The 24,312-nt window shown below is 38.6% G+C and overlaps 2 protein-coding genes across 4 annotated transcripts; both read left to right on the top strand.

Annotated features, from left to right (window-relative positions):
- The first annotated feature begins 8,657 nt into the window (after positions 1-8,657).
- Positions 8,658-23,878, top strand: LOC138177070 (olfactory receptor 5B12-like). Of its 3 annotated transcripts, none has more exons than XM_069108051.1 (2): positions 8,658-8,995; positions 22,449-23,878. In XM_069108051.1, exon 2 carries the CDS (start codon positions 22,477-22,479, stop codon positions 23,413-23,415), a length of 939 nt encoding a protein of 312 aa, XP_068964152.1. In that variant the 5' UTR covers positions 8,658-8,995; positions 22,449-22,476; the 3' UTR covers positions 23,416-23,878. The 3 variants fall into 3 exon arrangements, with proteins under 3 accessions (XP_068964152.1, XP_068964154.1, XP_068964151.1); XM_069108053.1 differs by lacking the exon at positions 8,658-8,995 and adding an exon at positions 11,674-11,787; XM_069108050.1 differs by lacking the exon at positions 8,658-8,995 and adding an exon at positions 16,287-16,659.
- On the top strand, positions 11,721-12,666 carry LOC138177069 (olfactory receptor 5B12-like). Its single transcript, XM_069108049.1, has one exon. The coding sequence runs from the start codon at positions 11,722-11,724 to the stop codon at positions 12,664-12,666; it is 945 nt and encodes a 314-aa protein (XP_068964150.1). The 5' UTR covers position 11,721.
- Positions 23,879-24,312: the final 434 nt, after the last annotated feature.

Below are 24,312 nucleotides of genomic sequence, written 5' to 3'. Positions count from 1 at the left end.
CTCAGGTGAGAGTTGTCAGAAAAGTGCCACGGAACAATAAGTTTCTATTCTTCCCAAATGTATTTGTTTGTTTGTTTTTTTCTACAATACCCATTTCTTTGGCTTGGTGTGCTTCCAGTGTGGCATCTTCTTCTACTCAGACACATCTGGAGCTTGCTTATAACTTGTATTTTTAGAAGACTGCCTTGGGACACTGATAGGTAACGTGAATTCCTCCTAATCACACAGAAGCAACATGATGACCTAAGCCTTCCTCACTACAAAGTCAGTCTTCTGCCAGCAAGTCATGATGTTATCAATACTTATTTTTTAAGGAGTGGGAATAAAATTTTTAATTTAAGTGGGTTTCACTGTAGAAATAAAGACAAAGGTCTTTTCTTTTTGTTTGCAGCGAAGAAATTTAAAATCATTGATATCCTTTTCTCGTGTCTTTGATACCTCCCTCTTCCTTTGGTGTATTTATTCAGTCAGTCTAACTGAAAGAGAGAGCAACCTCTTCTCACCACACTGTCATTGTAATTCCATCACCATTATCTCCTCCACATCGGAAAGGAGATTCTTGTTCATGTATTTTTGAGACTCCTTGGTCTCTGAAGTCACTTGTACCTCTGAGAATTTTTGATTCCAAACTGGAGTGTTTGAGCTTCCTTCTTTCTAAAGAGTCACAGAAATTATTCTTTTAATTGGCACAGGTTCAAAGGAAGTAAAGTAAACTGTCTCTTCATCTGATCTGAGCAGAAGTCATTTGCCTCGCTCTGAGGCTGGTTGGGTTAGGGATGCTATTAGTAGCTACTAGAAAAGCTTAGTGGGATGGGTAAAGGAAGTGGAGCTGCTTCCTCACCTTCCACCAGGCATGTAATTCATTTACTTGGGGATGGCTAAATGGAGCAAAGGTGGAAATATTTTGCTTTTTATTATGAACTTATCAACAAATATGAGCATTTCAACTTACAGAGAATATAAAAACAAGAGTGTGCATAAATCTGTAAATAACTATTCCATACAATTATAATGTGTTTATTTATTTTTTGTCTTTTTGGAGGAGGGACGGCAGGGCAATTGGGGTTAAGTGACTTGTCCAAGGTCACACAGCTAGTAAGTGTGAAGATTCTGAGGCTGGATTTGAACTCAGGTCCTTCTGACTCCAGGGCCAGCACTCTATTCACTGCCCAACTAGTTGCCCCTTTTAAGGTGTTTATTTAACCAGTAGTAAGAATATCCTGCCTTTTCTTTGGAAAAATTTTATGTTCTTTTTCCTGTGTATTTATAATGCTTTGTAGTTCTATCTTAGGGCACCTGGGGGTACAGTGAATAGAATACTGGACTTGGAATCAGGAAGACTCATCTTCATGAGTTCTAATCCAGCCTCAGACACTTACTTGCTGTTTGACTCTGGGAAAGTCACTTAATCTAATTTTCCTCAGTTTCCTTATCTATAAAATCAGCTGGAGGAGGAAATGGCAAACTGCTCCAATATCTTTGCCAAGAAAAACCCCAAAGGGGAGTCACAAAGAGTTGGACATGACTAAAAATAACACAACAGCATGTTGTCTTATTTATTTACATTTTTTTGCATCACTTTTTGCCAAAAACCTCTGAATTCACATTTAATAACCCCTACCCTCCAAGGGAGACATTATTTTTTTTCAAAACAGACAAATGATTTCTAGCTGCATTATGGGAAGACACTTTGTCTGGGACCTAAGGGAATTGTCCCATCCCCTGCCAGTGTTCCTTTTGTTATGGCTGTATGGGGGTTTCTACCTAATGAGCTCATGGCCTTGATGTCAAGCAGCCAAATCCTCTGTGTAGCACTGAGAAGCTCTGACAGTAACTAAATACACCCATGAGTTCCCTTTAGCCATTAATGATGCATTTCCACAGACCCAGTATGTTATCATTGTTTTGCAGGAGAGCAAAGTGAGGAACACTGTGGATCCTCAGTGGAACCTCTGTCCTCCAAGCAGACAATGCTTTTATTCATTGAAAAACTTCATCCTAAGGCCTAGTGATAAGTCATAGAAAGCCTTCTTTCACCCCATTCAGACAAATGACCATGGGACCAGTATGAGGACAGTTGGTCACCTGTCATTCATTATTTAGTTCAGAAATGGTTCTCCCAACTTTAGTTCATCTAGTGAGCTTATTGACTCAAAGATCTAGGCAACAATAGAGGTTGAGCACAGCAATCCATGCCTTGGAAAATTCTGAATAATTAGCAGTAAGCAATGAGAAGAGTTTATCCAACAAGAACTCTTCCCTTTTCTCCAGATCTGGCTTCTACTTGAGACACATAAGTGAAGGTACTCAGTCCTTAATAGTCTTGACACCAGCATAAAGGACCCAAGTAGGTCTTAGATATGAGAATATTAGCAGCAAGTCACACTCAGACCTCTAATATGAGTGCTACATGAAAGCAAAATAGAATCCTTGTGTTCAAGGGAAGGGGAGTTTCCTCATCTGTAAAATGAGCTAGATGAGGGAATGGCAAATCACTCCAGTATCTTTGCCAAGAAAACCCCAAATGAGGTCACGAAGAGTCAGACCCTGCTGAAATGAGACAACAACCACAGATGGTATCATTACCTTCCCACTGATCTGGGCTGATTTTTGCCAGGACAAGCCCAAGGACAGTGTCTTTTCTTCTGAAATGAAAAGTTAACATATCAATAACAAAAATAAACTCTTAAGTGGAAGTGGTCCAGGAAAGGGGAAGAGTGCTAACTATTCTGGAATATGAACCCCAAACTGTGTTTGAACATACTAAGTTGAATACAGGCTCTTTGAAACAAAGAATAAAATGTTTATTTTAATTACATTGCTAAATAACATTTTTATTATGTTACTAAATTACATTTTTATTTTAATTATGTTGCTAAATAATAATCTTAAAGGATGTCTATGATAAAGAACAAACCACAAAAGCAATCAATAATTTTAATCATGGTAACGACAATAATGAAATGGAATACAAAAAATTTGTATTTTCCAGTCTGGAAAGAAAGGTTAGAGACAGATGGAGAAAGGCTTTAAAAACCAAATAGAGGAATCTGTCTTTTATCTTGGAAGCAAAATGGAGACACTAAAGATCAGTGACCGTTAGAGTGACAAGGTGGATCTATGCCTTCGGAATATCAATTGGGTAATTGTGTGAAAAAAATCATGTTACCCTTTTTAAAAGGGGGAGGACTGTAGGTATTTTTGTAGATAGATAGGGAAGGAGGAAGTGGATAAGGTGGGAATTCAAATAAAGAGAAGGAATGATTTAGGAGTTAAATTCTTTGAGGCAGCTAGTTCTTGCTGTGTGTGGAGTCAGAAAGACCTGAATTCAAATAATATTTAAGATAAATACTGAATTTGTGCCCCTGGGCAGGTCATTTAACTTTTGTCTTCCTCAACTTCCTCTTCTGTAAAATGGGGATAATAATAGCATCTACTCCCACGGGGTGAGGCTATAGGATAAAATTTGTGAAGTATCTGCCAAATCCTATAGTGTTATATGAATGCTAACTATTAGTACTGGAGAATTGGAGAGGGATGGACTGAAGAGAATAGATGGAGAGATTAACCTTGGAAAGGGTAAGACCAATTTCTTTCTTGGAAATAAGACAAAAGAAGAGAGAACAGGATCATTAGAAAGGGTTTGGGGGTATAGATTAGAAGAAATAATGGACTTAAGGGGCATGATCCCTTCTCTGCTGAAGTGGAGGAGGAAGGAAGTGTCATAGGACATATTAAAAGAGATAATATTTGGAATAGTTGATTTTAAAGAGTGTAATAGAGTTGATTGAAAAATAATAGGATTGCTTTGGGCCAGGCAGGGTTAAAGTGAGACAAGACAATATGAATATGTAGTGAAACAAGTCAAGGCAGTTTTGGAACATATTTAGCAGTACATTTGTAGGACCAGAAATAGTGGATGGTAGGCCTCACCCAGGTCAGAGTGGCTGGTAAAAGACAAAGAGTTAATGGATTCTAGGGTAGTTAATAGAGAATGACGGAACCAGTCAATCACAGGATCAAGCCTATGAAAGGAAAGCAGAGAGGCTGGTGTTGGGGAAAGTAACTTAAAAAAAAATTAAGCTCCAAAGTATCTTCCTTACTCTATCCCCTACTCTATCCATTGAGAAGGCAAGAAATGATACCCATTATGCATATGCAATCATGCAAAACTTTTCTTCATTAACCATATTCTGAAAAAAAGCACAAAAATATAAAGAAAAAAAACCTGTTTCAATCTGCATTCTGAGATGATCAGTTCTCTGTCCAGAGGTGGAGAGCAATTTACATCATGAATCCTTTGGAGTTATGGTGGACGATCGTATTGATCAGTAACTATGTCTTTCATAGTTGATTATCACTAACATTTGCTGTTACTGCAGAGATCATTCTTTTTATTGAGCTCAATTCCCTTTGCATAAGTTTATACAGTTTTTTCTAAAACTATTCTTGTTCTAGGTAAATTAGCCAAATCCCTAAAGTCATTTATGAGAAGAGGCTCAGAAGTGAAGATGATGGCTATGAAATTAATATGCCTTCCTCTTCATCATCTTCATTATCCTCTACCTCATGACCCTGGTGGGGAACCTGGAGATGGGAGTCCTGATCTTCTGGGGCTCCCGTATCCACAGCCTAATATCTTTTCCCTCAGCAACCTTTTTCATGGATTTTGGAACATTTCAGGTAGAAGTTGGATTGCTTGAAATTTTCAAGAGAGAATTCCTGTTCAAGGGTGGGTTGGAATAAATGACCTCTGAAGTAATTTCCTTCTCTGGGAAGCTCTGATTCTAAAAGTGAATTTATCTCTTAAAGGAAAGTCAGGGAAGCCATTCAGTTTGAGAGATGTAAGCTGGAATGAGCTCTGAGTCCAGACTGAACTGCTAGAAGTAAGAAGCACTTTCTAGAAGAGTGACCCACACATCACCCCAACCATTGCCACGATTCTGCTACCAACAGAGATTCTGAGGTTTGAGTGGTTGTGTTATAGAATTTACTTTGAGACATGTTGTGGGCTGAAGAAAGGAAGCTAGGCTACTCCTTCATCCTCCATCTGCCATGTGACCAGCTTCTTTGGTTGATGATTATGTGGAAAGTATGCAGATTTTTATGACCTCTTTTTAAAGAGGTCAATGTAATCACATGCCTTGTGGGAAGTGTCAATGCCTGGAGCCTAAGGGACTTGCTTCCTTCACTGTGTTTCTCTTTCCTGTTGTCTGCAACATGTTGCTGCAATGTAAGGTTTGTGGTTTTTTTTTTTTATTTCTTAGCTCTCTTTAGAGATTACATGTCTTCTTATGCACCATGGAAAAACCCTGATAGCAACAACTGAATACACTCATGACTTCCCTAAGAAATCAAAATTGTGTCCCCAAAGAATAAGGGTATAATCACGTTATGCAGTCAGAAGACTGAGGAGCTGTAGTTGGCCTCGCTGGAGTATTTTCCCCTAAGAGCACCTGAAAGTCTCATCCTTTTATAGCTCCATGCCCTAGCCTTTCTATAGAAATGGTAGCCTGGAAATTGAACCACTTTGACGTATTTAATTGGAACAAACACATGGCCGTGGTTGGCCATTATTCTTTTATTTTTTTGACTCAAAACAGTTCTTATACACCTCAGTGAAGCAAATGACTGTCTGCACAGAAATTCATACAGTAACAGTGATTGGGGATAATAGTTATCATGATGGAGGGCTCTGATTATTCAACACCATGAACAGGAGACGTTTCTCCGTTGGGACCTCTTTTCTCTTCTGTGAGCTAGACTTCTTATGAAAGATGGGTAAGTGAAGATGTTCCGTCACTCCTGGCCTTTGGAATTTTATTACTCATCCCGAAGGACTTTGATCTTAATATTAGAGTTGGACTGCACTTAGATTTAAAACACTAGTGACATTTAAAAGAAAAAAATGAGGGATTTGAAGAGTTCAAAATTACAGGTTTCAAAACCTATATGCATAAAGAATCATGTGGCTATAGTCCAATGGATCATAAGACTAAAAGGTGTCATGGAGTTTTACTGACGAAGAAAATGACTCCTAAAGAGGATCAGGGGACTGGTCCAAGGTCACACAATGTGGAGCAGAACCAGAATTTGAACACATAACCTCCCATCCAAATCAGGTTGTTTGTACACTACTTAATAGTCATATGAATTATATTTCTGTGTTCTTCAAGGAACATTATAAAATGTATGGATGGTCTGAATTTTAAACTCTTTTTCTGATTATTTTAAGGGATGTTTCATTTTATTGATAGACATCTTATCACATTACTCTATGATTAAATGATTTTAAATATATAGTTCACATCATGTTAAAGCCAGAAAAGACCATCTAATTCTTCTCCATAATTTTGCAAATGAGGTACTGAGGTGAAGAGAGATAAAGAGAAGGAAAGTAACTAAGATATCAGTAAGTTAGAAAAAAAAGTTAAAAAAAAGAGGGGGACAGGACAAGAACTGAGCTTTCCTTAGTCTGCGATCATGAACATTTTCATCATGTCAGACATGCTTGTAGTATGGAGAATTCAGAATTCAAGTATTTTGGTACTCTATTATTATACCCATTTTGCAGATGAGGTGATTGAGACAGAGAATTTAAATGACTTGCCTTGTCTCATATCAGAAAGAGTCTGGGACACAGTTTGAACTTAGTATGGCTGGCTCCACATCCTTTGTCCTATGCATTCTGCTAACTGACTCTGGTTGCTCAGTCATGGCTGACTCTTTGTAAGCTTGTAGACCATAGCACACTAATATTATTTATGGGGTTTTCTTGGCAAAGACACTGGAGTGATTTGACATTTCATTTTCCAGTGGATGAAGGCAAACAGAGGTTAATTGGCTTGCCCAGGGTCACACAGCTAGCAAATGTCTAAGACCAGATTTGAACTCAGTTCTTGCTGACTCCGGGCTCAGCACTTTATCCATTGAACAATCCAGCTGCCTATGTTAACTGCCTGCCAGAAAATTGTAAGAATAAATTGGGATAGACCTTGTAGTTCATCCCATTTAATAAATGAGGAAACAGACTCTCAGAATTTGAATCTGTCTTCTCACTTGTAAATCAAATGGCCTATCCACTATTAAAGTTGCCCATGAACTTATTTTCTTCCTCCTGTATATCTCAAAGAACTTTATCACAAAGTTTGTACCATGAATTTAAGAATCTTTTCCAACTATTACAAGAAATGATATTATCATTTTATTGGGAGAAGTCCTCTGAGCAGATTACTCTCTGACTTTAATAGTCATAAATGCATTGATCATACTCTACAGGTTTGAGTAAAGAAAAGTGCATCTAGCCCTTCTTAAGATAACTAAGGCTTAGGTTGTGGGGAGACTTTCCTAATGTTCACAGAGTAAGTTAGTAGTTAAGGCAAAGACTAGACTTCAGCCCTCCTACCTCTGAACTCACTAGTTGTTTTCAAGGTCTTTTTTTTTCTCTTCTCATCTAGACATTTTATTGATATCTCTTGTTTTACATTCATTTCTCAGTATCTCTTCTCATCTCCATATACATAGCCATTCCCTGTAATAAGGACTGCAAAAAGAAAAAGGAAAAAAAATCCGCTCAGCAAAACTAACCAATATATCATTGAAGTCTGACAGTATCTAGAAAAAATAGTCTCTTACTTTGGTAAAGAAAAGAGCAAAGTTTTAAGATTTCTTTTACTCAGTCCTAGTTGAGTTCAGTATAATGGGCTGACCTATTTACTTAATGGGTGTTACCTCACTCAAAGTGAGAACCTGAGAAGACCTTAGCCTAAAAGGGCCAAGTCTCCCACTGCATCCTGGCCATCTTGAGTCCTCCTGATGAATATCTGACCAATGGACTTAGATGACTCTGGAGGAGAAAGTGAGGCTGGTGACCAAGTCCTGTCATCATCTCCCTGATGCCGAGGTCCTCTTCCAAAAACAAAGGACAAACACAACAGCAAGAATATGGGCTTAATAACATGCTTAATGAACTTACTGAGGAAAGTCTAAGGCAACTCTATTTCCTCACAATAACGTTTGCTGGAAAAAAATTATTCAGGGTCTAGACTTTTTTGCATTAGAAACAAACCTTTAGGGGTGGCTAGGTGGTGCAGTGAATAGAGCACCAGCCCTGGAGTCAGGGGGACCCAAGTTCAATCTGGCCTCAGACACTTAACACAAAAAAACAGCCATGTGACCTTGGGCAAGTCACTTAACTCCAATTGCCCTCCAAAAGAAGAAAAAAAGAAACAAACCTTTAGTTTCTCTGGTAGATGGATTGCATAGTTTTAATGCATCTTTGTTGCTTTGATAAAAAAAAGTCCTTCAAAAAATGTACATGCCATTTCCTCCTACCACCATTAATGGTTCTGGTAGCTCTCGGTCCCCTTTGAAGCTTGTATCTAATTTTTCAAGGGGCCATTTCCTTTTCCTTTTTAGAAAATATATTTTTCAAAGCAAGTTGAAAATGAATAAAACATGATTCCCAAGCAAATTTACCTTCTGTTTTTAATATCCAAGTAGAAGTCTCCAAAGGAAAGCTGTATATAGCTTTGCATCTGATAGGACCTCATGTCTCTTCAGGACTACTCTGTAACCACTCCCTATAGTTCCACAATGAGAACAGAGGTTGTCTCTACCTTTAATTCGACGTTTTTTGGCTAATTTCCCTCAGTTCTGAGCCAGGGGGAGCTCCTGCTTCAGGCCAGTGTGATCTGAAAATGAGACAGAAGCTATGGGGAGGACTTATGGAAGGTAACAGTTTTGGGGAGGAGACAGTACAGGGGGGGAAACGGAGAAAAGCTAGCATGTAGAGTGACAAGGAAGACAGAAGGCGATTGGGAGGCATGGCTAGATGATTCAAGAGGCAAACATTCAGGAGTCAGCCTGCACCAAGATTCTCTTTGATCTTTTCCCGAGACTGGAGCAGCAACTACCGAGGCCCTCAAGCATTGGACCTGAAGTGTTACCTGAAGTTAATACTGATGCCAATTTCAACTCTGTCATCTTACTAAAGGTTTGACAATCACTCCTCTGCATGTTGGTAGCAATCTCGTATGCAGAAGCTAAGATATTAAATTTAGAGTTGCGAAAGGACCTCAGAAGCCAGTAAAGTGCAAACCATTTATTTTACAAAGGGGGAACTTGGGCCTGGAGGCCCAAGTGACTTGAGCAAGGCGACACATGTATGCATCCATAGTCATGATTCTAATGCTGGTCCTCTGATACCAATGCTAGCATTCTTTCCATTGTATCATGAAGATTCAATTTACTTTCCTATTTGTCCTTGGGGCAAAGAGGACCTTCATTCACAAGTCTTCTTTCTGTCACATACATGACCTGATTAACCTCTTAATGTCCCAGGAGACAACAGTTTACAGATTGGTTGTTGTCCTGTAACTGTGGAGGGGATTTCCACATGGGAAACTCCCTACTCTGATGACACCTCAGGCCATGACCAAAAACTTTGGTCCTATTTTAATCTCTTTCTGTTTTTAAGATTCATTGATCTTTCACATGCTCTGTCCTAAAGACATACTGATGGGAACTCAGGACTGAATCCTAGGAGGAAATCCAGGAAAAGTCATAGTGAGTCCTTTGTCCAGACAAAGGGAGTAAGAGCAGACTGCTGACATTGGAGTCAAAGGTGGCAAAATATGGGAATCTGAGAGGGTGCATCCACATTGGGCAATGGATAAGCATCTTATAGTGTATGGTTATAAAGGAGATGATTTTAGAGTGAGCTGGGAGGATCTGTATGATCTGATGCTGAATGAAGTGAATAATACGAGAAGAATTTATACAGCAATATAGTGAAGACAAATAACTTTAAAAGAACTAGGTAATATTAGCAGCATAATAACACAGCTAGGTGGTATGGTGGATAGTGTGTTGAGCCTGAAATAGGAAGACTCATCTTCCTGAGTCCAAATCTGGCCTCAGACACTTACTGTGTGACCCTGGGTAAGTCCTTTCACCCTGTTTGACTCTATTCCTCATCTGTAAAGTGAGCTGGAGAAGTAAATGGCAAACCACTCCAGCATCTCTGCCAAGAAAACCCCAAATGAGGTTATGGACATGGATGTGACTGAAAATAACCAACAGCAGCAGCAGCAGCATAATGAATCCATAAGACTCATGATGAAACATACTACTCACCTTCCGAAACAGAAGTGGACTCAGAGTACAAAATGAGATATTTTTAAAAATTATGACCAAGGTGAAAATTTGTTGCAATAGGCTAGATATGAGGTAATGAGTGCTCACACTGAGGTGGTTGCAGTGTCAGCGGAGAGAAAGGGGCATAGCAAGAGATATCATAAAGGGAAAATTGGTCTTGAAAACAGATTGGATGTAGGAGGTAAGAGACAGAGGAGTCAAGAATAGAATACGAATGATCGTTCATGAGGATGCATGGAGAATGTGAGAAGTTTTTGAGGATCGGGGAAATACAGGTGTGATTTTAGTGTGTAAGGAGACTGAGGCACTGAGACAATGGGCATGGTAGAGGGGGCAATCTGCTGGAGAGGATGGGACATTAGACCAGTTATGAATATGAGGGAGTATGCCTTGACAAGAAGGGCCACAACTTCATGTGAGACACTGAAGGGGGAGATTGTGTCAGAAGACATCTTGAGGATGAAAGGTTTTGAAGGGCCACTATGGTGAGGGGATAGCAAATTGTTAAAGGATTCCTTTGCAGCAGTGAGAGCCCAGTCAAGTTTATATAGCTTAAATTTTTAGTGGAAGAAGTCAACATGGTTTCGTCATTATCTTCAGCTTTGCTCAGCAGCATGATCATAAGAGTGAAGGCTGCAGGTAGTGGTAATGATCCAAGGATGAGCTTGATATAATGAAATGGCTTTCAGGCTCAAGTGAGATGCAGTGGAGGAACAGTTCATGTGGAAAAGCACAAGTTAAGGAACTGTGAAGTTCGGGTGCTTAAGGAAGAATCAATAAGGATGTTGAAGTATGAATGTTGGAGCTGGGAGGAGAGAAGCAATAGCAGGGCTACAAATTCTTAGCTTTATGCTGGCTCTGGGAGAGGAAGACTCAAGGAATCTTCTTCAGTTAAAGACCCTCAGCAGTTCATTCTCCTTCAATGCCAAAAGACCAGAAAAAGTCCATACTCTGAGACTCACCCTGGATGGCTAGTGCCTTTTGAATTCACCATGGTTCCAACTATATAATGAGAAAAAGAAAGGCTCCTTTATACTATATGGTTACAGATTAGAACTAGCTACAGTTATCTGTGAATACTCCTATGTCCAGAAAGAATTTCATCTGATGAGCCCCCAGTACAGGCTCGTAAGGATGAGGCTTATTGGCCAATATCCTGTCATAAGATTCTTTAACAGAGTGAAGTATATTCATGAGAAAGACATAGCCTTCCCACCCTGCTTACTAGCATATTTTCTCATGCTAATTTTCTCAGCAAATAAGACATACCTCAAATTTTATCTATCATGTAGCACATTTTGAATTGGTAGAGTTGGTAGACAAAAAACAAGTTGGGAAGAAATATGCAAAACTATTTCTATAAATATGAATCTGGGAAAAACGAATTGGAGGGACCTGGAACAGTTGTCATGATAATTATCTAGATTCTCTTTATTTCTCAGGCTCCTAATACAGGATATGTCTCTGGCAATGGACTATGCCTTGAAGTTGTTCACTGCATGGACATTTTTTGATGGTTTCTTTCTTGTCCCAGGTGAATAATCCAACTTCCAAAAGGCAGTTATGGAGAACAGGTCGGAAGTGAATCACTTCATCCTCGTAGGATTAACAGATGCTCGACAGCTCCAGGTTCCACTTTTCATAATATTCACTGTCATCTACCTTATCACCCTAGTGGGGAACCTGGGGATGATAGCCCTGATCTCCTGGGATGCTCGTCTCCACACCCCCATGTACTTTTTTCTCAGTAACCTCTCTCTGGTGGATTTTGGCTATTCTTCAGCTATTACTCCCAAGGTGATGGCGATTTTCCTCATGGAAGACAAAGTCATCTCCTACAATGGGTGTGCTGCACAATTTTTCTTCTTTGTGGCCTTTTCCACGGTTGAAAGTTATCTCCTGGCCGCTATGGCCTATGATCGCCATGCAGCTGTGTGTAAGCCCCTCCATTACACCACCACCATGACATCGAGTGTGTGTGCTGCTCTAGCCATTGGCTCCTATGTCTGTGGTTTTCTGAATTCTTCCATTCACACAACTGACACTTTCAACTTTGACTTTTGTAGTTCCAATGTGGTTCATCACTTCTTCTGTGATTTTCTAGCACTCGTGGCTCTCTCCTGTTCTGAGACACACATCAGTGAAATGATTGTCTTCTTTGTTGTGGGATTCAATGTTTTTTTTGCCCTTTTCATCATCTTGATATCCTACTTATTCATTTTTATTGCCATCCTGAGGATGCGTTCAGCTGAGGGTAGACAGAAAGCCTTCTCCACCTGTGCTTCCCACCTCACAGCTGTGTCCATATTCTACGGGACTGTAATCTTCATGTACTTACAACCCAGTTCTAGTCATTCCATGGACACAGACAAAGTAGTGTCTGTCTTCTACACTATAGTTATCCCCATGTTGAACCCTCTGGTCTATAGCCTGAGGAATAAAGATGTCAAGAGAGCTTTCATTAAAATTTCTCAGGATGCAAAGGCATCATTAGGCTTATCCTTTTAATTAATTTGCAAATGTAACACATCTTTTCTCTTCCCATCTTCACAGTACACACACTCTTTATGGCCCAAACACTCTTTAGCCTTCATCAAATGGGCATACTGGATTCTCCTTTTTCTTCCTAAACCTAGGAAGCACCTACTTCCGAAGGTTTCCAACTCCTGAAGCCCTGATCTACAGTTTATAGGGTTTGGGGGAATATGCACTATTTATCTCAATTCAGTCCTCATTCCACAACATTTTCTGAAATTCAGAAAATTTCACCTTAAATATGGAAAGAACTTTAGCATAGCTCTTGCTGTGGAACAGAGCATGATGTCAAGTACTAAAAATAGCCCTTGTGCACATTTCATTGGCTCACTGTATTACCTGGTAATTATTAAGTGATTAAAATTAAGTAATTATTAAATGAGTTGGGGATTATTATTGCTGAATCACATATCTCAAGTGCTACAAAACAGTTGGTTACTATTCTCCTCAAGCTGAATTTTTCTCTGCTAACCTATTTCTTTGACATGAGGTGCTTCCAGTGTGATATCTTCCTTTACTTAGACAGATATTCCACTTGTTTATAACATTTATAGAGGGTTATCTGGGGCACTGATGGGTCAAGTGAATTTTTCATGATAGCCAGAAATCAAGCTAGCTAGCCAGAATCAAGAATCAGTCTTCTTCACTCCAAGACCACCCTTATCCATTGTACCATACTGTTATCAACATGTTTAATTTTATACAGTTGAAATAAATATACTAATTTAGCTGGGTGATCCTGTGGAAATAAGGTCACAGAAAAGAACTGGCAATTGAGGGGGTGTTCATCAATTGAGAAATGGCTGAACAAGTTGGCCTTGAAGAGTGTGTGTACTATGAAGATGTGAGGAGAAAAGATGGAATACTCTTGTGTTATAAGGATGATGAGTAGAATGCTTTCAGAAAAACCTGGGAAGACTTATATGAACTGATACAAAGTGAAATGAGAAGAATCAGGAGAAGATTGTACATAGTAACAGTAATATTGTATGTTGATGAACTGTGAATGACTTAGCTATTCTCAGAATACAGTGATCCAAGACAATTCTGAAAGACTTGTGAAAAATGCTAACTACCTCCAGAGAAAGAAATAATGGATTCTGAATACAGACTGAAGCATATTTTAAAAAATATTTTTGTTCTTTTTTTCTTAATCTATGTTTTCTTTTGCAACATAGCTTATATGGAAATGGTTTTCATGACTGCACTATATCAAATCTATATCAAATTGCTTGCCTTCTCAAGGAGGGGACAGTGAAGAGAAGGAAAGATCATTTGTAACTCAAATAACAAAAAAACAAATGTTAAAAATGTTTTTGTTTACATGTAATTGAGGAAAAAGAAATAAGAAAAGAAATAAGGCCACAGGTCTTTTCTGTGGGTTTTCTATTCTGTTTTCATGAACAAGAATTAAAATTATCTCATTTGTACTGAGATTCTTTTTTCATGTATTAGATGCCTATCTTCTTCTTTGGACTGTTTATCCTATCAGTCTAGTTGAGGAAGAAACAACAGCCCCTTCTCTTCATATCATGACTGGACCAACACTTTATTGCTGATTCCATTTCCATTATCTCCTCCACATAGCAAAGGAGACTCTTGTTCATGTGTGGGCTCTTGGGAGCTTTCTACTTCTGAGTGCCTGATTCCATAGTTGGACGTTGTTATGGGAATGGGAATCTAAGATCTTCCCTACCTCTAGGCCCTTTGATAAGCTTAAGTGACTCTGAGAACCTTCCTTGGTTTGAAAATATACTCTGTCCCTTAATAGATTGAATGTGGTCACATAGAACCTGTGGCAGGAAGCTTGTTTTTCAGGAATGCCCACACCTTGGTGCTTTGTGATTGGGCAGTGGGTCAAAGGGAAGTGACATTCTCTGATCCAGGAGAAGGCTATATATACCTTGGTGTGAGGTTTTTCTTTGAGCCTCTCCTTGAGAAGAGTTGTGTGATTTGACCAGATGAGATTCTCGACAGCCGTTGAGCCCCCTGACTTTGAAAACCCAGATGTTGGTGCTTCCCTCTCTGGTAACTGACTAGGTATGGATGTAATAGTCGGACATTTGGAAGCCTATCTGCTGATTTGTTTCTCTGTTTGCATTTGTTGTCTGCTTGTAACCTGTTTGTATTCTCTGAAGTTCGGGGTGCTGACCTTTTCCCCCTGAACTAAGTAAATGACATATGTTTGATTAAAGCAAGATTGTTAACTCATTTTGAGTTTCTTTCTTTTAGAAAAGCATATCTAGGTACTTTTAGAAAGCAGATCTAGGTGACTTGGCAGCCACCCTGGGTATTCTAGGGTGCTTGCTGCGACAGATGTTTAAACTTCCCTGTTTGCAAAAAAAACTACAAAAGCCAAATGGCTTAGAATGGAACACAGTAAACAGGAATGGCTCTTCTTCTAGCCTGAGCTGTTCAAGTGAAAAGTCATTGGTCTTAGAATTGACTCACCTACTACTCCAAGATGCAATGAGAGAAACTGGGGATGCTTTTGACAAGGTCAGAGGCTCCCCTTTAGGCTTGGATGGTCGAAAGAGGGAAGACCCTGGAGAAGTGAATGAGGTATGCTGCTTCCTCATCTTCCACCTGGCACATAATTAGATATTTTGGGTAATGGCTAGAGGGCATCTAGGGGGTGCAGTGAATAGAACACTGGGCCAGGGTCACTGGAAGCCTTGAGTTCAAATTTGGCCTCAGATACTAACTACCTGACTTTGGGTATAATTTAACCCCTGTCTACCTAAGTTTGTTAAAATGGGGAAAATAACAACCTCTACCTCCTAAGGTTGCTGTGAGGTCCAAATGACATAACACTTGTAAGCATTTAGGACAGTGTCTGGCACATAGTATAAAAGCACTTAATAAATGCTTTTCACTTCCTCAAATTGAACTTACATGTTCAGACATTTTTATTATTTTAAAATATATTTTATAGGATGGATTTAACAAATATTAATAACCATTAACATTTCAATATACAAAATAGATAAAAATTGCATAGGAAGATATTATGTAATGCTTTTAAGTGTTCATTACTTTTAACCAATAGTAAAACTGCTCTGCTTATCTGTGTCCCTTTCTAAAATTTCTTCTATTTTTTTCTGTGTATTTTTAATGATTCATTGGTTTTCTTTTTTTCTTTTCTTTTTTCTCACTAAGATTTAATCACCTTAGAATTCATCAAACTCTCTTTATCAGCAGTCCCCATCCCTTGAAATCAAACATGACTTTTCAAAGTGGCAAATGAAATCAAGCTGCATTATGAGAAGTCACTCTGCCTGAGGCTTAAGAGACTTATCTCATCCCCTGCCTGTTTTCCTACTGTCCATCTGGTGCCTCCATCAGGTTTCTGCCTAGTGAGCTCATGGCCTTATTTTTTGACTCTTCTGAGAGCAAGGATATCTTCTGAGTACTGTGAAGAATTTCTGACAACAGCTGAGAACACCCATGACTTACGTTATCAATGTGGTATGAGTCCCCATAGGCCATGGTGTGTTTTGACATGTTTTGCAGAGGAGCAGAGTGAGGAGTTCTGAGGGTCCTCAGAGGATCTTTTGTTCCCTAAGGGCACTGACGTTCCCATGCTTATTAAACTCCACTCCCAGGGCTTGGCCACAAGCCACAGAAAACCTTTCTTTGCTATTGTACATGGGACAAGCTTGAAGTGAGGTGATCATCCATAATTCCCTTATTAATTTATTCAGAAGCAATTCTCCTATGCTTTAGTTCATATGATTACCTTAGATCCAAGATCTTACACCAAGATCCATGCACCGATAGTAATTGAGGACAACAGTCCATAACCTGGAGAGCTCTGTGTATTTGGCACTAGACACTAGGAGAGCTTTCTCCAATAAAACCTCTTCCTACTCTTCTCTGGCTTAGGCTTCTAATTGAAGACTTCGAAGTGAAGATACTTGGTCAATCTTCCCATTTAGAGTCTTGTCACCAAACTAAGGAACTCAGGTAGGTCTCATATGGGGCAGCTAGGTGGCACATTAGATAGAGTACTGGTCTGGAGTAAAGAAGACTCATCTTCCGGAATTCAAATTTGGCCTTAGCTGCTTACTAGCTGTGTGACTCTGGGAAAGTCAATTAACCCTGTTTGTCTCAGTTCCTCATCTGTAAAACGAGCTGGAAATAACAAACCACTCCAGTATCTTTGCCAAGAAAACCTCAAATGGGGCCAGGAAAAGTTGAACATGACTGTAACAACTGAACTACAGCAATGTCTCACACATTAGCACACAGTGACAGGTCCTACTGAGATCTACAATGGGAGTGTCATGTGAAAAAACAAAAGAGTATCCGCATCTTCAAGGAAAGGGCAGGTATAGGCTTCCAAATCACAGGTTCGGAATCACCATTTTTGTAATGTTCTACGAGCTTATGTTTAAAAGGATGATAATAACAATTAACATTTGTTTGGCAGTTTGAAGTTTACAAAGCACTGTACATTATTTTTGTTTCATTTGATTCTCACAAGAATGTGAGGCAGGTGAAATCACTATCATTTTATAGATGAGAAAACTGAGGATGAAAGAGGTTAAGTGACTTGGTCTGGGTCATATAGAGTGTAATGCCTGGAGTGGGCTCTGAACACAGGTCTTCCTACCTCCATGCCCTTTGCTCTATTCACTTTGCTGCCCTGACTTCTTTTGCACTAAGTTGGGGAAAATATCTTTGGAAAACAGGCAATTTTACAGATGAGAAAATGAAGGGTCTGAGAGAATAACTATTTTGTCATGCTGTTACTCATGTAGTAAAATGGTAAAACAGAATTGGAACCCAGATCTTCTCACCATGATTTGAATGGTCTCACTTCTTCAATAACTACTTGTTCATATACTTATTATTTATTTATCTATGTATTTATTTTCTTTCTTTTTAAAATATTTTATTTATCCAATTACATGGAAAAATTTTTATATCAGTTATTTTTTTCAAATTTTGCGTTTCAAATTTTCTCCCTCTCTCCTCTCCCACTTTACTGAGAAGGCAAACAATTGAACTCATACATGTGCAGTCATGAAAAACATATTTCTACATTAATATTGGGTTTTTAGTTTGATATTTACTTATTTTTTCATCTTTAATATTTTATTTTCCCCAATTATATGTAAAAACAATTTTTAAAATTTTTAAAAGTTTTGAATTCCAAATTCCATCCCTCTTTCCCTCCCCTCCACTCTCTGAGACAGTAAGTAATCTGATAGAGGTTATACATGTGCAATCATATGAAACATTTCTTAGTCATTTTGTGCAAAAAAGCTCAAACAAAACGAAAAAGAAAGTAAAAGTATGCATCAGTCTGTATTCAAATGCTTTCATTCCTTTCTCTGGAGGTGAATAGCATTTTTTCCCCTTTGGCATTGCCTTGAATCATTATATTGCTGAGAATGGTGGTCACTCACAGTTCTTCATCATATAATACTGCTGTTATTGTGTACAATGTTCTGTTGGTTCTGCTCATTTCACTTTGCAATAGTTCATGTAAGTCTTTCCAGGTTTTTCTGAGAGTGTCCTACTCATCACTTCTTACAGCATAGTAATATACCATCACAATCATACACAACTTGTCCAACCATTCCAATTCTTAGCCACCACAAAAAGAGTTGCAATAAATATTTTTGTACAAATAGAATCCCCCTCCCCCCTGGATGCAGACTAGTCGTGTTATTGCTGAATCAAAGGGTATGTAGAGTTTTATAACCTCTTAGGCGTGGTTCCAAATTGTTCTTCAGAATGGTTGAGTCAGTTCACAACTCCAACAGTGTGCTAGTGCCCCAATTTTACCACACTGCCTCCAACATTTCTCATTTTCCTTTTCTGTCATATTAGTCAATCTGATAGGTATGAGGTGGTACATCAGAGTTGTTTTATTTTAATCTAATCAACAGTTATCTAGAGCATTTTCCCCCATATGACTATACATAGCTTTGTTTTTTCTTGAAAACTGCCTGTTCATATCCTTTGACCATTTATCAGTTGGAGAATGACTTGTATTCCTACAAATTTTGACTCAGTTCTTTATATATTTGAGAAATGAGGCATTTGTCATTCTGTATTTCAAAGCACTTTATCAAGAACTGTATACAATAGATCTCAAAATTTTCAACAAACTTTTCCAGCTATTACAAAAGATGATATTTCAACTTTATGGTAGGAAACCCTCCTGATAATTATATAAATGAAATAGTTGTAAAGACATGGATCAAAGTGTACAGTTTTTCATGTAGCAAAGACTTTTTCTCTGCCCTTATTTTATAGGTGAGATAACTGAATTCCCACAAGGAGGTAGTGATTTGCCTAATGTCAAAGTGTCACAGTAGCAGAAGCCAGAGTAGAAGCCTGCTCTGCTATCTCAGTCCTCACAAGTCTTCCTTCCACACCTTAAATAGGGCAGAATTTGAAACCAGAATCTTGGTTCAAATCCTGACTTTTACATGCAGACTTTGGAAAAGTCCCTTACCTTTTCTAGGCTTCTGTTCTTTTAAAAGTAAAATGAGGGGATTGGCCTCGATGACCTATTATTTCTCTTCTAAATCCCAAATCCATGAATCTATGAAAAGTCTTGTGGAAACTCTTTATTTTTATTGCTACTTGCTAGATTTCCCTGTTCCATACTTTTTGTGTGCTCAATTTAATTTATTCAAGGAATTAAATTCACCAAGCATTTAAGTGTCCACTGTGTGCTAGGCATTGTTATAAGCTTGGAGGGTACACAAATAGTCAAATAAACAACAGCTGTTCCTTCTCTCAAGAGACTTACATTCCATATAGTAAGAAACTATGAACACAGATAAATCAATTGAAAATAAATTCAAAATCAATTAAAAAAACATTCAAATAATAGTCACTAAGATTGGGAAAAATTGGAATGATTTTGAATGTAAAAGCTGGCACTTGACCAGCACTGTGAGGACAAGTAGGAAGGCTCAGAGGAAGTATTAAGTTGATAAGAGCATTGGACACATGAGGGGCAGCTTTTGCAAAGGCACGTAGGTGGGAAATGAGAGATCATGGATAGAGAAATGAAAGTAGGTTGGTATGCCTAGATGAGGAATATGTATAATAATAAAAGACATAATGTGAAATCAATTTGGAAAGAGAGGTTGGAGACAAATGGTAAAGGTCTTCAAGTGCCAACTAGTAAGATATTTTTTATCTTATTCATGGGGCTCCACTGAAGATCTTTGAGATCAGAGTGCCAAGGAATACCTGTGGTTTAGGAATACTGATTTAGCAATTGTATGAAAGATGTATTGGTGAGGAGAGAAAATTGAAATAAAGAAATCAATTAGGACCCTGTTTTGGTATTTTGTAAAAGAGGTAATATGACTTTGACCTAGAGTTGCAGTTTTATGACTCTAGAGAAGGGTGGGTGCAGTAGATGTTGTGTAAGTAGAATTCATGATACTGAGCAAGTATTGACATAAATTCAAGATTTGATGATGACTTTAAGGCTATGATTTGGTTGCCTGGAAAATGGTACCCTCCAAGGTGGGAAGTCAGGAAGACAGGTGGGCTTCAGAGGAAAGATAATGGATTTTATTTTGGACATGTTGGGTTTGATATGAATATAGGAAGCCCATATGAAGATACATAAGAGACAGTTTATGATGTGGGACTCGAGCTCAGAAAAGAGCACAGAATCACAGAATTTGAGAATCATATAGTTCAGAAGTGGTTATTCAGCCTGCAGAATCCACTATTTCTCTAGAGAACAACTGCTCTTTATCCATTTCTTTCCTATCTTATATTTGGGGAGTTGTTTTTTTGTACCCTTGTGCAGTTCCTACTGAATTTCATCTGATTACATTCAGCCTAATGTCAAAACCTTTTGAGAGCCTTCTAGATGCTTACTCTGTCATCTGGTGTCTTAACTAGCCCTCCTAGTTTGTGTCATTTGAAATATGATGAGCATATTATTTATGCTGTTATTCAAGTCATTGATAAAAATGCTAAATAGCACCAATCTCAGCAAAGATCTCTGGAGTCCTCCATTGGAGACCTCCTGCCACATTGATACTGACCAATAAGCAACTGATCTAGAAGACAAAGGATTGAGGCTTAAGTGTTTGGTGAGGAAACTGAGTAAAGGGGAGTAAACATTCATTTCTAGGAATTTCTCAGTGAAAAAGAGGAAATTAATAGAACAATAGATGACAGAGCCAAGTGAAGTTTTATTTTTTTCTTTAAGCCTAGATAAGTGGGCACTATTGTAAATAGCAGGAAAGGAGAGAAAGAGAGAATGAAAATAAAATAAAGAGATTGAAAGGGTAAATTCTCAAAGGCATCAAGTGTCCCAGTGGATAAAGACTTAGGCCCAAAGTTAGGAAGACCTTAGTTAAAATCTGGCCTCAGACACTTAACTCGGTGTGTGACAGTGAATATGTCACTTAACCTTTCCTACCTCAGTTTTTTTCCTTTAGAACATGAGGACAATAATAAGAGAGATATTGTGAGGATAAAATGAGATAACATTTGTAAAACACTTTGCAAACCTTAAGGTGCTACGTGAACGATGATGATGATGATGGTGATAAGATGAAGCGTGCAATTGGAGAGGTTAATGTTGCCAAGGAGACCTACCTCTATCTGAAATAGAAGCAAAGGAGGAGGGAAAAGGGAAGAACAAGAGTTGCTGGTTGCTCAAGGGGGATGGCATCTATTTCTGATAAGATGAAGGGGAAATAAAGTGGCATAGAAGGTTGTACAGGACAAAACATCAAAACATTTTTGGAGTAGTTTACTTCAGAGAGCGTCATAGAGGGTGGATTAGGGAAGAATTGATTGCTTTATCCCAGTGAAGATTCAAGTGAGAAAAGATAGCATAAATTTGTAGTGAACCCAGACAGTACAGTTATGGGACTTATTGAACATCACGTCAGTGGGGAAAAAAGTAGATAAGTATAACTCAGAATTTGCATGACTGGTGAGTGGACAAGGGGACAAGGCACCCTCGGATAGCTGAGGGAGTTTGATTGAGCCAATTAACCACAAGTTAATCCTATAAAGGAAAGTAATATAGAATAAGTAGAGGCAATGAACTTGGAGGGATTTAGGAATGAGTAAGGAGTATTGGTAAAAAGTAAATCTAGGGGACAGCTAGGTGCTTAGAGCACCTGCCCTGGAGTCAGGAGGACCTGGGCTCAAATCCAGCCTCGGACACAGCACACACACACACACACACACACACACACACACACACACACACACACACTCACACTAGCCACGTGACCTTGGGCAAGTCGCTTAACCCCAACTGCTCTGCCTCCCCCGTCCAAAAAGTAGAAAAAAGAAGTAAATCTAGGTTGAAAGTGGGTGGAGCAGGATGTACAATGGAAAGACAGGATGTTGTGATCCAAGAGATTTCACAGTTTTGTCTCACAGAGTTAGAACAATTATGAACGATGGTAAAATAAAGGATAGAGCTCTGTCCATGTGTGGCTGAGGTGTAATGAAGATGTTGGTAGATGGGGTGAAGGTTAAGAAACTGTTCAGAAATGTAAGCTCATTAATAATTTTAACAATATAATGGGAATTTGCCTCTTAGTCTATGTATTAAAATCATAATTATAGCATTGGTATTATTGTATTATATTGTATTGTTATTCTAGTATTTGTATTGTTTAATCCACATAAAAAGCAATTTTTATGTAGAAGTTCCATTTCCTAATTTTAAAAGATTCTATATATCTCATAAAATATTGATCACTGGTCGTGATTTTTATGTTTTTCTCTTGACTTAGGTGATTCACAAAATCCCTAAAGATATACATGGAGAATCACTCAGAAGTGAAAGAGTTCATCCTTGTGGGATTAACAGATGATCCAGAGCTTCAAGTGCCCCTCTTCATAATTTTCACCGTTATCTACTTCATCACTCTGGTGGGGAACCTAGGAATGGTGGTGATTATCTCTTGGGATTCTCGTCTCCATACACCCATGTACTTTTTCCTCAGTAACCTCTCTCTGGTAGATTTTGGTTACTCGACAGCCATTACTCCTAGAGTGATGACTGGGCTCCTCACAGGCAACAAAAGCATCTCTTACAGTAGTTGTGCTGCACAAATGTTCTTCTTTGTGGCACTTGCCACTGTTGAAAGTTATCTTCTGGCTGCTATGGCTTATGATCGCTATGTAGCTGTGTGTAAACCCCTCCACTACACCACCAGCATGACATCTAGTGTATGTGCTGGTCTAGTCATTGGCTCTTATTTCTGTGGTTTTCTGAACTCCTCCATTCACACAGGAGACACCTTCAGTCTCCATTTCTGCCGTTCCAATGTGGTTCCTCACTTTTTTTGTGATATTCCACCCCTCTTGGCTCTCTCTTGCTCTGACACACACATCAGTGAATTAGTGGTTTTCTTTGTTGTGGGATTCAATGTCTTTTTTGCCATTTTCATCATATTGTTATCCTATTTATTAATTTTCATTGCCATCTTGAGAATGCGCTCAGCTGAGGGCCGCAAGAAAGCCTTCTCCACCTGTGCTTCCCACCTCACAGCTGTATCCATATTCTATGGGACAATCATCTTCATGTATTTACAACCCAGTTCTAGTCACTCCATGGACACAGACAAAATGGCATCAGTCTTTTACACCATGGTCATCCCCATGCTAAACCCTCTCATCTATAGCTTGAGGAACAAGGAAGTTAAGAGTGCTTTTAGGAAAGTTGTTGAGGGTACAAAGTCTTTATTAAGCCTCTAATTTTAATTTAAAAAACCCATATGGATTTTTATTCCTCACTTTGACCTTTAAAGTACAATATCTACAATTCTCACACCCTAATTGCCTCCTATGAAGCAAGGGGCCTAAATTCTCCCTCTTCATCCTGAAGGGGAGCATCCACTTCCAACATTTGATTCTGTCATTTGCCATTTTGAGAAATTTGAGGCATCTGAATATTTCCTCAGAACTCCAGTACTCTGTTGATGATACTTTTTGAAATATAAAAAGGGTCCATTGATCTTTTCAAAGGAGCTTAAAAATATTCTGATAACAGCAACTGGTATGAGATAGTTTAATGGAAATAGCCCTTGTGAGCCTGTCATTTGCATTCTGTAACTCTGGGTAAGTCACTGTTTAAGTGACTGAGGGATCATTATCCTTGTAATAATCATATCAAAGGATCACTAAAAATTATGGAAGAAAATAAAAGTATTTTTCTCTCTGAACTTTTGCATTTGGCGATGGTGGTGGAGTTGTGACTTGGAAGGGACTGGGCATATAGAATTCCCAGTGGGGTAACTTCCTTTACTGATGGAGATTGAAAACTCCTGAGTAATTTATAATCTTATTCTTTTTATTTTTTTGCTTTTTGGAGGGCAATTGGGGTTAAGTGACTTGCCCAAGGTCACATGGCTAGTTTTTGTGTTAAGTGTATGAGGTCAGATTTGAACTCAGGTCCTGCTGTCTCCAGGGCCAGTGCTCTATTCACTGCACCACCTAGCCTCCCCTTATATAATGTTATTCTTGTTTGTTATTTTGTTCAGTCTCAAGTCTTTATAAAATGAAAACAAAGATCCTAAATTAACTGGATAGGCTTCTATACAAATATATCTCAATTTGGGGGCGGGAGCTGTCTTCTATAGTTTTGTTAATTAA

The sequence above is a fragment of the Petaurus breviceps genome, unplaced genomic scaffold, assembly GCF_028583685.1.
Source record: "Petaurus breviceps papuanus isolate PSGF00001 unplaced genomic scaffold, PetGlider_PUasm1.0 90330, whole genome shotgun sequence".
NCBI classification, from domain to species: domain Eukaryota; kingdom Metazoa; phylum Chordata; class Mammalia; order Diprotodontia; family Petauridae; genus Petaurus; species Petaurus breviceps.
Note: the sequence above shows the minus strand (reverse complement) of the source record. Positions and strands in the feature narration are given on the sequence as shown.

Coding starts and splice junctions, on each gene's coding strand:
- LOC138177069 (XM_069108049.1), top strand. CDS start 11,722: ATGGAGAACAGGTCGGAAGTGAATCACTTCATCCTCGTAGGATTAACA.
- LOC138177070 (XM_069108051.1), top strand. CDS start 22,477: ATGGAGAATCACTCAGAAGTGAAAGAGTTCATCCTTGTGGGATTAACA.